We start from the raw sequence: 17,266 nt of genomic DNA, 5'->3' as shown, positions 1-17,266 counted from the left end.
ATTTTATTGTTCAGGTTTTTACGGACGCGGTGATACCAAATATGTAATGTTTTTTTCTATTTTTCTTTATTTTACATAAAACATTTTATATGGTAAAATGGGATTTTTGGGGCTTTATTTATTTCTAATTTGTTTTAAACTTATTTAAACTTTTTTTTCTTTACTTTTTTCTCACTTTTTTTTTCTGTCCCCATGGGGGATTGAAGCAGTGATCTTCTGATCGCTGCTTAACTAGATGTACGCTGCAATACACGTGAATTGCAGTGTACAGGAAGCTGTCAGCCCCGTGGGAAGTGATGGGGCAGACCCGGGGTCACTGACCAGACCCCGGGCTGCCCATTAGCAACACCGGCACCCCCCAAAACTGTCGCATGGGGTGCTGATCGGGCCGCAATCATACCAAAACTCCTGAGATGTCGGCGTCCATGTTTGGCCGCCGGCATCTCAGGGGTTAATACCTGCAATCGGACCCGGCTCCGACCGCAGGTGTTACAGGGCAGTGTCAGCTGTATGTTACGGCTGACAACCGCGGGGCATGGTGCGCACACAGTTTCTGTGTGTGCACCATGCAGCCATCGTAGTACTATGGCGGTTTGTGGGAAGTCAGCGCCGTACTATTATGCCGTGTGTCGGGAAGGGGTTAAATAACAACCTCTCTGTATTAATATGTATTATTAAGAGATATTATGCCTACATATTATTTATTTCCATTACTGCAAACTCCCTACTCCTCCTTGGTGAAAAATACTCCTGGAAAATGACAGGACAAAGAGTATTGTAGTGCAACCTCTGTCAGTAAGTTTGTCCCATATGGCCATGGCCTACATCTGAAAATGGTAGATGGGTAAAAACCACAATACAATTTCCACTATAATACCCACAGAGATGTGAGGTGAGAAATGTGCAAGAATTCCTTGCTATTTTTTAGCATTGAGTGCTGGCATAAACATATGGCAGCCATAGGGTGTTACAGTATTAGAGAGACAATTATGCTTGGGCTACACTAAATTTGGAGCAGGTGTTATGTTGATAAAATTCACTTTTTCTGTAAAGTGTCATTCCACCACTATGGATACATGCTGTACCAATTTCCAGCAAGTGATAGCCTTCAAAAACCTAACCCAGAGAGGAGGAAGCAACAGGAGAAACGCAGAGAGTTTTATCAATGTCTATAGAGAATAGTGTTGCTTTGCTGCCTTGTCCAGATGTCCAGAAGTACAACAGAAGAGTAATTAAAACACCATCTTATAATGATAATGAGAAGAGATGGGGCAGCGCCAGCCCAAAAGATCCAATACATATGCATTGGAGCTTGGACCCTAGATTTTCTAAGACCATAACAAGCCTCTTGTGGATGATTCTATCCATCTCGTCCTAATTTACACAGCAATATTTCATGATTCACCTTGGGGGGAGTCTATCACCTTCCCACAGAATATTCAACTGCTGCCACCGCATTATAGAGAATGTTATGATGATAACCAACATACCTTTGTTATTTATGTCACTTTTGTAGATTTAGAGAAAAACAACTCTGAAGTCTCTGAAGTGTGGCTCTTGCTGCTCACGTAGGATAGGTGATGTCATAGCAGTCAGAGGATCAACTCGTGGACTGGCAAAGGCAGGAGATGTTAGGGGCCTGAATGGCAAGAGCAGTGCAGGAGTCCGAGTGGCCTAGCTCTAGTGCACCAACTGCCTAATCTGTATAAGACTTCAGAGTTGTTTTCCTTGGAATCTACAAAATTACATAGATAGCAAAGGTATGTTATTTATAACTGTTATGTGCTCTATAAATGTGGTGGTGACAGCTGAATATGCTTGATGGGGTTGGTGGGTGGATGGATTATATGACCAAAAAACTCATATAATATGGGCAGAAACTGACTTTTGTGGCCACAAATTGATAAAGCACTGCAAAGAAAATCATCTCTTTTATGGATATGCAAATTAGTATCCAAGTGCATTGAGGATGGTCCTGCCTAACCAGATTTATGTACAGACAGCTGCAAGTGATTTGGCTCTCCAATAATGTCCCTGTAGCAGTGAATTACATTTTCAACCTCTGCCGGTGTCACAACTGTATTTCGGCACAACTCTCAAAATCAGGACTGTTCCTAATGTACTTGCTGGATGATTTGCATTTCTATAAAATAATGATTATTTCTACATTGCTTCATCAGTAATGACCACATGGCACTTTTATTGGTTTGAGGAGCATTTTGCACCAGACAAACTTCCCTTAAAGGGGTCATGTGGGGATATAAAACCTTTTATACTGCACTGTAAAAACATTTGCATCTCTGCACAATCTTTTTAAAGTCAACCTGTTCCCTGACAGTGGTTTTATTGTTTTACCTGAAATTGGCAGGCACATTTCACAACATCTACATCTTCTTTGCACACTCCTCCATATTTACATGTTGTTTCATCACATACTCGTCGTACTTCAGATTCCCTCATATTCAGCTCTGTAATATAAAAAAAAAATGAGATATTTAAAGGAAGCACTCCAGCAAAAAAACTTCCATCCACTTTTCATCACTGCCCTGCTCAATTGTCTTTATTATCCTTCACATCATTTATGTACAGTTTATATTCGAGTATAAGCTGACCCGAATATAAGCCGAGGCCCCTAGTTTTACCACAAAAAACTGGGAAAACTTATTGACTCGAGTATAAGCCGAGGGGGGGGAGGGATGACCCACCACTGCAGATAAAAAGTCTGGTCATGTGCATTACAGCTTAGTAACTCCATACCCATTTTAAGGGGTCAAAATGTAAATAAAACCATATAAATTTGGTATCCCTGGAACCGTACCGAAACACAGAATACAGGGGACATGTCATTTTGGCTGCAAAGTGAACGCCGTAAAACCAAAGCCCGTAAGAAAGTCGCAGAAATGCATTTTTTCTTCAAATCCACCCCATTCTGAATTTTTTTCCAGCTTCCCAGTACATTAAACACAATAATTAATGGTGGCATCATGAAGAAAAATTTGTCCCACAAAGATTAAGACCTCATATGGCTCTGGGAGCGGATAAATAAAAAAGTTATGGGGTTTAAAAGGAGGGGAGTCAAAAACGAAAAATGAAAAAAAAATGCAATCGGCGGGAAGGGGTTAAATAATCTAAGAAAACAGGTATACAGCAAGGAGGCTTCACTGAACTAGTGGAGAACCCATGTGACACAGTCTGTATTGTACAGGAAGACCTGTTTTCTTAATAAAACAGAAAAAACATGTTATTCTCAGGAGAGTCACCATGAGATTACATGACCCAAATCAGGAAAAAGATTATATAGAAATGAATAGCTAAATGTTACAGCTGATTGTATACATTTTTAGTAGTTGCCATGTACAACTCTAGTAGTTGCCATGTATAACAATGTTGTACAAGTCAGGAGTTTCATATGAGAGTTGTACATCTGAGCAATTTGTCAGCAGACACACAAATCTCTACAGCAAAGCAGGGAAAAACTTTGGGTCCAGGCTGTTTAGTTCCCACAAGATTGCTTAGACTGAGTGAAAATAATATTACATTTTATTTATACAGCGCTAAAATATTCCACAGCACTTTACAAATTGTAGGGTTCAAGCACAGACAAAAAGATACATTACAGAGAAACAGTCAATTTACACAATGGGACCGAGGGCCCTACTTACAAGAGTTTACAATCTATGAGGTAAAGGGGGTGACACAAGAAGCAGGGGCAGGGGAGGTGAGAGCAGGGAGGCTGATGAGTAATCAGCAGCAGCCTTCCCTGCTTTCACCTACCCCCTGTTTACACACAGAACACAGTGCTCAGTGAACTCCTAGTGCTCCGTTCTGGTTAAGTAGCATATCAATAAAGCCAGCTAATTCAAAAACTGCTCAGAGGATTACTAAACAAAAGGTATGTCTGGAATAGCCTTTCTAAAGGCTATGCAAAATATATGCTTAGTTAAAAATCACTACAGCCAATGATAGAATTCCTTTAAAGGAGTAGGCTACTTTAAATAAACTTTAGAATGATGTGTGTATATAAATAGGAACTGCTATGTACTATGTGGTGCTCTTGACCCCTCGAGACATTTTTTTTCTAAGTGAAGTGCCTCCTCTTCTGCCAATTCACTGGGTTGTATGTATGTGTCCATAATATGTCAGCGACTGGAAAAGTATGACTATTATATCACTCTGCTTCCTACATAGCATCACACTGCCCTCTAGAAAGAGCAACAGGCAGTGTTGAAAGCTTTGTGACCTATATGGAAACCTTACCAATTCCCTCCACTTCTATTTCAAAGCTTCCCAATTCATTGACGGTCTCTGTATTTCCTACTCCATCAAGGACATCCCGAAATCCAAACAACTGTGTCTGGATATAATCTCTGGAGCAAGGCATACAGAGACTGAGTTACAGGGAAATGTTAAGGTAAGTATAAGTACTTTTATTATTTTATAACATCCTCAATTATAATCAAAAAGTTTAAAATGGCTAGGCAAGCCTTTAAGAAAAAATAAGCAAAAACCCAATTTGAAGAAATGAAGAAGGAATTTTTCAGAGGAGAAGCATTCCCTTTTCTCCAGTTTTTTTTTTTCCAATAAACTCTCAATGGTCAGGACTTTAAGAGAACTGAAGAGAAACTTCCAATCTAAATTGCTTAAATGAGCTCAGGTTAACTCAATCCAGAGAACAAATAGGAAAAAGGCGCATGGGTACATCATTTCATATGAAAGAGGTCAAGTCTGCAGTACTTATACCCTGTCAGCAGCAGCTTCTAGTCCTCAAACAAGCAAAAACCCAGGATTACTTAGTCTGTAAGACATGGTGCTATTAAACAGCCAGTAGTACTCCAGTGACAGCTGGCCTATCTCCGTCAGGAGCCATAATTCTTTGTATACCATGCATATGGAAGATATTCCTTACTTAGCTAATTTTATCTTATCCCTACAACTAAATGGGCACAATGTTAAATTAGATGGAGATGGATGGATGGGGAATCAGTAAGAGTTGAGAGTAAAGCATTCCTAAGAAATTTTTGGGCAAGGCCATGGGTGTCCCTACATGGCTCTTGGACATTGCAATGATTTTTTGGGATACTTCGATGTTTTTGTGAGGTTAAATAGTAAATGCCCCAAACAGTATAAGTTCCAAATAAATATATACATAAGTGATCATATCAGGACATATGTGCGATATATTAATTCATTAGAGGGGTATTCCCATAACTCTTGGTCTGCAGCCTGCAGGCTCTGTGCTCTGTTCACTTCCTAGATTTCTAGGAGCTACATCACCTGGCAGCTGAGCAGATAAGCCCAGTGGCCATACAAACAAAGTGTCAACAATGAAGTGAATAAATTAAGATATCGGCCAAACAAAGCAGTTTTGATAAAGCAATGTATTTAGGAAATGTCTTAAATCCACACAAACTAGCAGTATAGATAGGATGCTTTTCATGGGACAACCCCTTTAATATAAAAAAGTGATACAGACCTGTACTCCCCATAAAAAAGCATGCTGTCGTGTATAGAAACGCTATTGCACATGTCCAAAACTAAATACATTGCGCAAAGTTCGTAGAGAGATAGAATTCCACTTGAATGCTCTCAAGCCACATGGCTTAAATGTGGATTTTAAAGTGGAAGAAGTGTGAAGGTAGACCATGTCCATTCTTATTTTTATACATGCTTTATACTGCTTAAGAAATTATATTTTTCTTTGTGCAACATTTATACATTAAGATGGCGCCTGTATCCAGTACCGCACCCAGATGCTGACGCACATGATCGTCATGTGGTTTACAAGAAAGACAGTATCATTTCCTGGGAACTCGAAAGCTAAAAGATGTTGAAATTTAAGGGCCAATGACTGATCGCCAGTGTATTCAGATACAAGACGTATATGCTTACAGCCTGCCTTTTTCTTATCTTTCTTGCATTCCTGTATAAAAACTGTAACTTCCTCAATAAACCTCAGTTCTGTGTGAACAGGCATCACGCTCATTGCATGGACTGAGATTGAAACTGCATCAATGTCAGTGTTTATCTTTGTCAGCGCGCACATGCATGATTGATTTGGAGCAGGTGACTGACCACTGTAAGTGACCCGTATTCTGGCGGGGGTTCTCCCTCAACAAGTGGTGCCGAAACCCGGGATCACGGCCATGGGACCACCGCGGATGACCGACCCGCGCAGGACCCTGGATGCCGGACGATGTCTCACCGACCCCAGGCCTGATCACCCTCATTAGAGTCACGGTAAGTGTATGCATATTCATATGAATATGTGTCATTTGCCTGTGACTGTCGGTGTGTCGTTGTCTGGCTGACAGGTGATCCAGTTGGATCGATTGTCCGGTCTGAGTGATACAGATAGGTGGGTCCTAGAGCCGTAGTCTGAACTTGTTTTTCTTCACTGGTATATATATATATCACCGAGTGTTCAGTCACCTGTGGCGCTGCAGATTCCAGGAAGTGAATTTCTTGCCCTCTTTGATGTAGAGTAGTGCATGTGACCTTTTGGACGATTGCAGCATTTGGTCTGGGCACGGGCCGTCAGTAAAGAGGACGGGTGCTGTAATTTACTTATTTATTGATCCCTAGCATAAGGCTGTCAGCTGGTGGATTGCTTCTGCTTATTCTTTCCTATCTGATATTGCCCAGTGACCGCAACCTTTGGTCAGCGGAGGACCTGTCAGCAAGAGTCTGAGACCGGTAAAGGTGACTTTTGTTGGTGGTTGTGGGGTCACATATCTGCCGTGCGCACGCAGATAAGCAATATTGGGACCGTAAGAATGTTGCGGTTGTTCAAGAGGGAACATGTTCTGCCTGACGGGGCACAGACTGCCGTTGATTTAGTTCGAGTCAGGGAGGGCAAGAAATATGTGAAAGAAGCTTTGAGAATGTATAAACTGGCTGAGGTGCCTCCTACGGGCCGATTGCAACCTAGTATGTGGAGAAAAATGTTAGAAGAGTCACGGGGAGTGTTAGAAGATAAAGGTTTGCTGGAAGCCGCCCAAGCTCATTACAGGGTCGCAAGGACTCTAGAACGTGAGGGATATGAAAATGCTGAACCTTTGTTTCTTTGTTTGGTTATCTGAAACTTGATGATAAAAAGAATATGCCGAGTATAATTGCTTGCGCGCCACTGCCCTAAAATGGCGCCGAGAGTAGTGGAGATGGGTGGATCTGTGACGTCTGTAGGCAGCTGAATCCTGATTTGCAAGATGTCTGTGTAGCCTGCGGATCTCCCCGCCCATGCCCCTGTTGTCTCATCTTCCGGACCAACGCCCAGGGATGGCGGAAGTGAGGTTATGGCTGTTCCCACTGGCAGCCATGTTAGTACACCCAGACCAACATCTCCGGCCCCCACCGTCCCTCAGATCACGCCCCCTTTATCCGGTGATTCCAGTGATAGCCACATCCAGTTCCTATCACAAACCCTCAAGCCCGGAAGGTCAAACTCCCGGTAGCCCCCTTTCCGAGTGTCTATGCCCAGTTCAGCTATAAAAGACCTCACTGTATACCACTATTATGATGTTTAGAGGATTATACGTTCAAAACTTTGGTTGGGATCTAGTAAAGAAAAGGAAAATTGGGAAGGAAGGAAATTTCCCTTAACATCAAGTATACTTTAAGAGATTCTGAACACTTGTGGTAATTACTAGAGTGAGGTTTGGTATGAAAATAAAAAAATTGCGCAAAAATATTGATGTGTAATTTTGGTGTCAGTATATTAACTGCTGTTTGAGTTTTATTCCTATTTTATTTCTGTAAAGGGCAATCAAAGCATTTCAATTGACTGCCAAGAGCTTCAAGGTCGTTTTATCTCATAGACTGCCAGATGCTGGAGGACGCGCAGAGAAGATGAAACTTGGCTTTGTGCCAGCACCACAGTCCACAGTCTATGTATTATATCCAAAGGAGTGATTTAGTACAAAAAAAAAAAAAAAAAAAGGGTTAACCTGAGTAACGTATAATGACAATGTGTATATAGGGATATTCAAGCATATGATGTAATGGTTATGTTTTGAATTATTGTTTGTCTGGTATTGTCTTTCAAACTGTTGTATCCACAAAAGAGCAAAAAGGTGATAGTGAAAAGTTTTGAATCTTCACAGCGTGGGTATGGGAGGTCACGGAGGGGGAGACGGCCACTCACCCTCTGTCGCCTCGCCAACCTACAAGTTGGGGTTTTACCCCAAGTTAAAATCTTTGTGCAAAGGTTCACGGCATACAGAGATTGAATTTGTGGTATCATCTATGTATTACAGAGAATATTCTGATTTTTACTTGTTTGTTTATATATCTATGTGTTTATGTTTTATTTATGGGAGTGGGAAATAATGAGATGAAACTTCTTCTTTGTGTCTTATCCCATAGTTTTGTGTTGAAACCTATGTTGGAATTTTATATCCCGTTATGCTAATTATTCTAGCGTGTCTTCTTCTTGTCTAAAAATTTACCATAAGAGACCAAAATCCTTTTCCTGAGCTGACTCAGATCACGGTTATGAGGGAAGGTAACTCATCTGGTCTGTGCTGTATTTTAATCTTTGTATATTAATCTTTATAATTTGTATCATACAGAAGTGTGCACAATATCACACTAGCTTCCGTTCTCTTTTTATGTAGTCACTGATCCCACATAGAATTGTCTTAGTAAAGCATTTGGTGTTGCCTTCTTTAAAGCCATACCCAACCCCTTAAGATAGTTGGAAAAACATATAGTGCAATAAGAGGGGTACGGTAGAAGGTTTTTCTTGTTAGGACTGTGTTGTTAGCAACATTTTGATCTTAAAAGTAAAATTCTAGGTAAATTCTGATAATCTGGAATTTTGAGACGTCCATCCAATAATCCGGAATATAGTGTGAAATTGTGTTAAACATGTATTTTAGTCAATGAGTGGTCACAATGTGTTAGATTATGTGAATCATGAAATGAATGGTTGAAAAATGTTGATGTAATGAAGAGGTGCCAGAAAGTGGCATGAAACAGGAGGTTTAAGTATGTTGCCTAAGTTTAGGATGTCAAAGAGATGGAACTTGGAATGTTGAACCATAAAGTGATGTGACAATATGCACATAATAGGATGGGTATCAGATTTTAGGGTGAAGCAAGTGGAAAGATTGCGCAAGAAAGTGAACGTAGGTTGATGTAAGCTGATTGAAACCAGGATCGTCCCCCATTGTAGGAAAACTGTTATTGAAACTTAGAAACTCAGTAAGGTGTCCGAATTTGAAAACGTGTGTGTGTATGTTGATAAAAAAAAAAGACGTAGAACAGATTATCTTTGTAATGATGTTTTGGTTTTAGGAAAAAGGAAAGAGAGAGAAAAATTCCTTTGTGTCTAAAAAAAAAAAAAAAAGAATTAGAAGTCACTCTCATACCTGTTGTATAGTATTCTGTGTGTATGATTTTGTTGTGTGACCAGGAGATTGATTTGATCCCTCAGTTAATGTTTCTGCTTTCTCTTCTGATATATATATATATGTTCTATATATGTTCTGAATATGTGCCTAACCTTATTGTATTGATATTATGAGATTGTACAAATGTGTTTCTGTTTCTTTAAGAGAGATTGCTGAAGTCTGTAGTCCTACACAAGACACAGCTATGAGATACAGGGGGGGATACCCAGCCGCAGCTATGAGTGGGATGAGCAGCTATGTGAGCTGCAGCATGATAAGATAGTACTGGCTCTTCTTGTATTGTCTAGCTTTGACCTTGCAGAGACTCCTGCGCCCCGTCAGACATGTATCTCTCTCACAGAACATGAAGTACTTTTGGAAAAAAAAAAAAAAAGGGTCCAGTCCACGTAACATTAAGATTGTGTTAAAGTTCATTTTTCTGACAAGTCACATTTGCTTGCTGCATTAGAAGGTTTTTGTTTTGTTTTTGTTTGTTTGTTTTTTGTTTTTTTTTCCAGGGGGGAAAAACAGCACAGTCATGTGTGGGATGTGTAGCTGCTTGCACAAGAAGACACTGATTAAATCTCACATTGGAAGTAAAGATGGGAATGAGTCTTGTTGAAGTGTGTCGTGTTTATGTCTCCTAATGTAGCCTTTCCACTCTGCACTAAAAGTTCTTTTTAACTGGTTAACTGTCAGGATCTGAGTTGTTTGGGAAATTGTTGTTTGTTTTCCTGCACGCCCCATCCTATTTGTTACCGTTGGCAGCTGCACCTATTCTTTCATTAGGGGTGACCATCTTTAGTATCCCAGTCCCTAGCCTCTTTCAGCTCTCACCCCACCTGTCTGTTAGGTCTTCGTGTTTAGAGAGCCAGAAGTTGTCGGGGCCAAGCTTAGCTTGGGAACAGCTGACCAACACCCGCAGGCAGGGCCTAGTCAGCCAGTAGCGCCAGGGAGAGTTTTCCTACCCCATTCCCATAGAGGTGCATGCAGCATTCAGTATATGGTTGTTTGGGCATTGACACAACCGAACCGTGATGTTATCAATATCTTCAAGGGGGGGGGGGGGGGGGGTGAAGAAGCATAAGATAACTTAAGAAAACTTTGCTGATATGAATCTGTTGATAACTTTTTTGATTGAGCTCTATTATAGATGGTCTTATATTTGGGAAAGATGGTGAATCCTGCATCAGATATGCCACAGTCACCGTATATGAGGTAAACCAAGCGTAAGGAGACCTATTATGGGACTCCACGGGTCTCAGCTGGACTTGAAGCCATCGCTTGAACATGGTACAATGTCTGAGGGTAGGTGTTGGATATAGTAGAATTATGGTCCGATCTGGAGGGCAAGGACTTTTGTGTGATGGAGACCCTGCAGCTGCTCATAGGTATAGTCAGAAGTCATGGCACACACCAAGGCTGATACGAAAGAAAGTAGAGGTAGCATGTGGGCAGACACTGCCATTAGCCCAGCTGCGGAAGCCTAGGGGACATGTTTTACTGGTAAGACCCAAACCTTTTAGCTCTCTTTTCAGGTTTTATGACACTGATGCACCGAAGATGGTCCAGGAGGAAAGGAGACTTGGAAAGAGGATGTACAAGTCCTGGTGTCTGGTGGTAAGAGAGTATGTACTGAGAACATTGTTCCCACTGATGGCATAAGCAGATTATTATTATTAAGTGCACTGTTTAGTAGTAGCCATGTGTGACCTGGTAAGCGGAGGATGGGTAGCTGCAGGATTTAGCATCACTATAGTCAGATATATAGATATATATGTGAGCCTGCATGGCATGTGCTAGGCCGGAGAGCCAGGCCTGAAGCCCTTGTACCTGTTCCAGAGATTGCAGGTTGAGTATATACAGTGAGACGGTATGAGTACGTGCTTGTGTGTTGTTGTCTCCCTTCAGGATGGCTTGGGGCATATCTGGTGAGGAAAAACCATCACAAACAGTCCGTGTACAAAGTCCACTAGTTCTGGGGCAGACGTGTCTACGCGTGTCATTATTGGTTACCTGAATCTATTGTCCATAAGTATACGGTGTGTTTCACACTAAGTTGAAAAGAGGAAAATTGATATTTAGCCCTGTCTTTGGATTGTATTCTTTTATAAATGTTCCAGATGTAATATGTTGTGCTGACTGACTATGTGACGAATCATCAAAGACATATGATTAATGTATATTCTCGAGTTTTTCCCTTTTTCCCTCCAGATTCTAAGTCAGTGGAAGGAACTTATAAACTAAAACCCAAAGATTGGATGGGGATAAGGAGATATATGAGATTCGATGGTCACTTCCGGGTTCCTGTTGATCGCCAGTACAGCTGTGAGAGTATAAGGAAAACCTTAAACCTTCGCCCACTTGATGATGTTCTTAAAAATAAATGGGACAATAAACTGTTAGAGGATATGGACCTTGAGAAGAGAAAATTTGAAGACTGTTGGATCCATCTGAACTTATATTCCTGTTATGTTTCTATAGTTATTATATTCATATTGTTTATAGGTCTGACATTAGTCAATGTATGTGCTTTTTATAAGATGTGAAGGGTATTTCCTTACAGTCCGGTAGTGAGAGATAGGGACAGACATCCCACCCTGCATTCCCTTTGTCTGGAGCTGTTTCAAGGGGGGACTATTAAGGTCATGTGTATATACATGCTGGTAACTATACCTGTTTTATTGCCAAGGAAACATCTGGAGTCAAACTAGGCATATTTGGCTCTGACTTCTGCATGGAAAACTCTACCACACCCTCCTCCTCTCTCCAAAACTGACTAGCTATAGATATGATCACAGCAGAAAGAGGTGGAGTCTGCTCCATGATTGGTGAAGAATGTTGTACTCACATTCCAGATAACACTGTGTAGGGAAAGAAAAATATAATTTAGGGGGGAATGTGAAGGTAGACCATGTCCATTCTTATTTTTATACATGCTTTATACTGCTTAAGAAATTATATTTTTCTTTGTGCAACATTTATACATTAAGATGGCGCCTGTATCCAGTACCGCACCCAGATGCTGACGCACATGATCGTCATGTGGTTTACAAGAAAGACAGTATCATTTCCTGGGAACTCGAAAGCTAAAAGATGTTGAAATTTAAGGGCCAATGACTGATCGCCAGTGTATTCAGATACAAGACGTATATGCTTACAGCCTGCCTTTTTCTTATCTTTCTTGCATTCCTGTATAAAAACTGTAACTTCCTCAATAAACCTCAGTTCTGTGTGAACAGGCATCACGCTCATTGCATGGACTGAGATTGAAACTGCATCAATGTCAGTGTTTATCTTTGTCAGCGCGCACATGCATGATTGATTTGGAGCAGGTGACTGACCACTGTAAGTGACCCGTATTCTGGCGGGGGTTCTCCCTCAACAGAAGTAGTATAGAGATTGACTTGATTTGAGACAAAGGTTCACCAGAAACGTTGCAACATGGAATAATTTTCACCTGATTTACTTCCACAATTATTGGAGTGCTGGCTTTTCTTTAGATAGATAGATAGATAGATAGATAGATAGATAGATAGATAGATAGATAGATAGTTAGACAGAAAGATAGATCCTGTATATACATTAGCTATACTAATATACACTAATATACTATAAAATCAGTACATTTGTAATTTTCCTTAATAATAGTCAACATTGCGGTGTGATTTTTAATAACTATTTTGCCATGATCCCATACAGCACGTTACACAATCCTGTATAAAATATGTAATAGGGAAACTCTAAAATACTGTATAATGCATATGTGAAATTGCTGAAAGCACAATGAAACTGGAGAAATCTACAAATCTCAATACATCTATCTTGCAGTGTTTCCTGGCACACAGAGTAAATGTGCTGTATCTGGGAACCAAAATGCCTAAGATACATATCTGGAAGTGAATTAGCGGCAATTATGACACAGCTGCACCAATTGATTGCTTTGATGAGTTTCTAATTATTTCAAAATGGAAGGTAAATTAGCCAGGATAAATTATGCCCGTCAGCGCCGCTATGTGTTTAGAATTAGCCTCTGCCATCAAACATCAGTTACTATTACAGTCAACATGCAATATTTCAATCTGGTATGTTTCACAACATTAACACTCTTGTTATATTAATATTTCTCACTTAATATAGTATATCCCATTAAAGAGTATAAGGGTGTAGAGGCAGCAGTTATACCCAGGACTTGGCACCCGAGGGAGCCCAACTGACCTTCTGCCACATTAGACACCAGAAAAATAATTGGTCCATGTTCTAGTAAATGAAGGCATTTGCAGATTTGCATTGTGACCTAGAAACCTCATGCTATGTTTATGTTCAGTTTATATAGTTGTCCACAGTCTGATCATGTTGCATATCCACCTAGGAATGATGTATTCATTATTCCAAAGATGGACAGACTATTACCATACACTCACCGGCCACTTTATTAGGTACACCATGCTAGTAACGGGTTGGACCCCCTTTTGCCTTCAGAACTGCCTCAATTCTTCGTGGCATAGATTCAACAAGGTGCTGGAAGCATTCCTCAGAGATTTTGGTCCATATTGACATGATGGCATCACACAGTTGCCGCAGATTTGTCGGCTGCACATCCATGATGCGAATCTCCCGTTCCACCACATCCCAAAGATGCTCTATTGGATTGAGATCTGGTGACTGTGGAGGCCATTGGAGTACAGTGAACTCATTGTCATGTTCAAGAAACCAGTCTGAGATGATTCCAGCTTTATGACATGGCGCATTATCCTGCTGAAAGTAACCATCAGATGTTGGGTACATTGTGGTCATAAAGGGATGGACATGGTCAGCAACAATACTCAGGTAGGCTTTGGCGCTGCAACGATGCTCAATTGGTACCAAGGGGCCCAAAGAGTGCCAAGAAAATATTCCCCACACCATGACACCACCACCAGCAGCCTGAACCGTTGATACAAGGCAGGATGGATCAATGCTTTCATGTTGTTGACGCCAAATTCTGACCCTACCACAGAATGTCGCAGCAGAAATTGAGACTCATCAGACCAGGCAACGTTTTTCCAATCTTCAATTGTCCAATTTCGATGAGCTTGTGCAAATTGTAGCCTCAGTTTCCTGTTCTTAGCTGAAAGGAGTGGCACCCGGTGTGGTCTTCTGCTGCTGTAGCCCATCTGCCTCAAAGTTCGACGTACTGTGCGTTCAGAGATGCTCTCCTGGCTACCTTGGTTGTAACGGGTGGCTATTTGAGTCACTGTTGCCTTTCTATCAGCTCGAACCAGTCTGGCCATTCTCCTCTGACCTCTGGCATCAACAACGCATTTCCGCCCACAGAACTGCCGCTCACTGGATGTTTTTTCTTTTTCGGACCATTCTCTGTAAACCCTAGAGATGGTTGTGCGTGAAAATCCCAGTAGATCAGCAGTTTCTGAAATACTCAGACCAGCCCTTCTGGCACCAACAACCATGCCACGTTCAAAGGCACTCAAATCACCTTTCTTCCCCATACTGATGCTCGGTTTGAACTGCAGGAGATTGTCTTGACCATGTCTACATGCCTAAATGCACTGAGTTGCCGCCATGTGATTGGCTGATTAGAAATTAAGTGTTAACGAGCAGTTTTACAGGTGTACCTAATAAAGTGGCCGGTGAGTGTATATACTCGAGTATAAGCCGAGTTTTTCAGCACAGTTTTTGTGCTGAAAAGGCCCCCCTCGGCTTATACTTCAGTCAAGCAAGAAAAACTATATTTTTTTTCCTTTGGGGGGGGGGGGGGTGGAGTCTATGACCAGCCACAATAGTAATGTATAGAATATCCCATAAAATTGTGAAAAGAAAGAAGCTTTAAGAAAATAAAATAAATAAAAGTTCTAAATCACTCCTTTCCCTAGAATGCATATGAAAGTAGAAAAATACTGTGAAACACATACACATTAGGTATCCCTGTGTCTGAAGGTTTCCGGTCTACTGAATATAGGGTATCTGCAGTGCTCCTGTTACGTCGGGAAGGGGTTAATACGAACACTGGCTGTGCTTTTTTTCCAGTCTTTTTCTGCCTCTAAGTATGCCTATTCAGAAAATACTAGCGCTTCAGTAGATATAATTGACATGTTGCAATTTACAAAAACATAATTTTTGAGAACGCAGATTTTCCACTGCGCATTTTTTCTGTATTGTATGTATGGGATTAGCCATAATCCCATGTATTTTAGAGGTAATGTAAAATGCTGCATTTTTGCAACATGGGTACCCAGCCTAAAGGGAGTTTGTTTGCAGTTTTGGCTCTGCAAAATGACTACCAGCAATTAGGTTAGAGACTTGGATAGCTAAAGTACCTTGGGTACTTGGGTGGTTATATTAAAGGCATTTGTTTTAAAGAGGCATTTTAATTTTTAAGTACTAAAATGGTGGTTCCTTACATGGGAAGCTTGGCTATCTTCAGTGAAGTGTTCCACACCCCCTCCAATTTACTGATGGAGAGTGACCGAGAGTTGCCATGGTTGTCACTCAGAAGCGAGGGGTCAAAATAGCTGATAAAACTCTCTTTAAAAAAAAAAATTATGCAGAGCCTTCTAAAGAATTGTATCATTCATATTAATTCCAATACTCTGGAACTATGTGTTATAAGTATTGACTATTGTGTTTTGGTAGGTAAAAATCAGTTTTCCTCCCTACTATATGCTGCTTGTCTTCTGGGGAACCATGAACAATGTTCAGAAGAACTTCAGGGTTCCAGGGAACTATGGTTGAAAAATACTGCTCTAGTCTTACGATTATGAACACAGTAATAATATTAGAAAAAACAAGTGAATAATGACAATTTACATGCTGTAGTTTTCATACATTTCCCTACATGGCTGCTTGTCTATCTGGATTGCATTGCTAATGATAAAGTCAACATTCCCCAGACTGTACAGTTGTTACTATAAACCAGCATCCATCCTATGCTAACATGTATTCAATGATAACACAGGACGTAGTCTACCTGACAGCTCATGGCCACCAGATAGATTGCTGCATTGTGTCTTGTCCTTCCGTGAATAAAATAATAAATTATTCACTAGTCTATTTGCATTTTAACATTAATGCAATGAGCTTGCTTTTCATTGTAGCATACAATCTAAGCATACACCAAGTGTACAGACAAGGTTATATAATAAGATATGTACTCCCAACATTGCGTTATACTACATTTTATCTGTAGCCTGTCAAGCTCTGACGCTGGGTTCACACCTGCGTTCAATGTGTCCGTACTATGGTTTCCGTCTTCTGCATGGCAGAAGACGGAAACCATAGACCGGGTCCGGCCGAAACCGGATTTTTTTATCCGGACACAGAGTAGTGCATGTCCGACTCTGTGTCCGGATTATAAAACCCGGTTTCGCGGCGGAGAGCGCAAAACGCTCACTGCCGCGCACGGCCGGACAGCTTTCTCACCCATTCAAATGAATGGGTGAGAAAGTCTCCTGCAGGCTTCCGTCTCCTGCATCTGTTTTATGCAGGAAACGGAAACCTGCAATAAGGAAAGAAGAACGCAGATGTGAACGAGCCCTGAGCTGTTGATATATCAAAATTTCTACATACAAGCAAAAAGATAGCGTTATTTATAATGCAGCGTATATATTGAAACATAGTTGATGAGGTTGGATGAAGTCACTGGCCGACCAAGTCCTATAACCCTACAGTGTTGATTCAGAAAAAAGCAATAAAACACTAGAGACTGGTGCCAGTTGCCCTATGTTAAGGGAAGAAATTCCTACCTAACTCCAAATCCAACAATAAGTATAAAACTTTTCATAAAATCCTAAAATCCTTAACCTGTAATATTTTATTGTCAAGAAAGGCATCCAGGCCCCTCTCAAACTTGCACAATGAATTCACCATCACAACATCCT

The 17,266-nt window shown here is 40.8% G+C and overlaps 1 protein-coding gene across 1 annotated transcript in view; it reads right to left on the bottom strand.

Moving 5' to 3' along the window:
- Positions 1–17,266, bottom strand: part of TMEFF1 (transmembrane protein with EGF like and two follistatin like domains 1) — a 192,972-nt gene that overhangs the window by 106,117 nt on the left and 69,589 nt on the right. The window contains exon 2 of the mRNA XM_075271026.1: positions 2,356–2,468. Within this exon, the coding sequence (XP_075127127.1) occupies positions 2,356–2,468 (113 nt within the window). The remainder of the gene's footprint in view (positions 1–2,355; positions 2,469–17,266) is intronic.

The sequence above is a fragment of the Leptodactylus fuscus genome, chromosome 4, assembly GCF_031893055.1.
Source record: "Leptodactylus fuscus isolate aLepFus1 chromosome 4, aLepFus1.hap2, whole genome shotgun sequence".
Taxonomy (NCBI): Eukaryota; Metazoa; Chordata; class Amphibia; order Anura; family Leptodactylidae; genus Leptodactylus; species Leptodactylus fuscus.
This window is presented reverse-complemented; position numbering and strand designations above follow the sequence as displayed.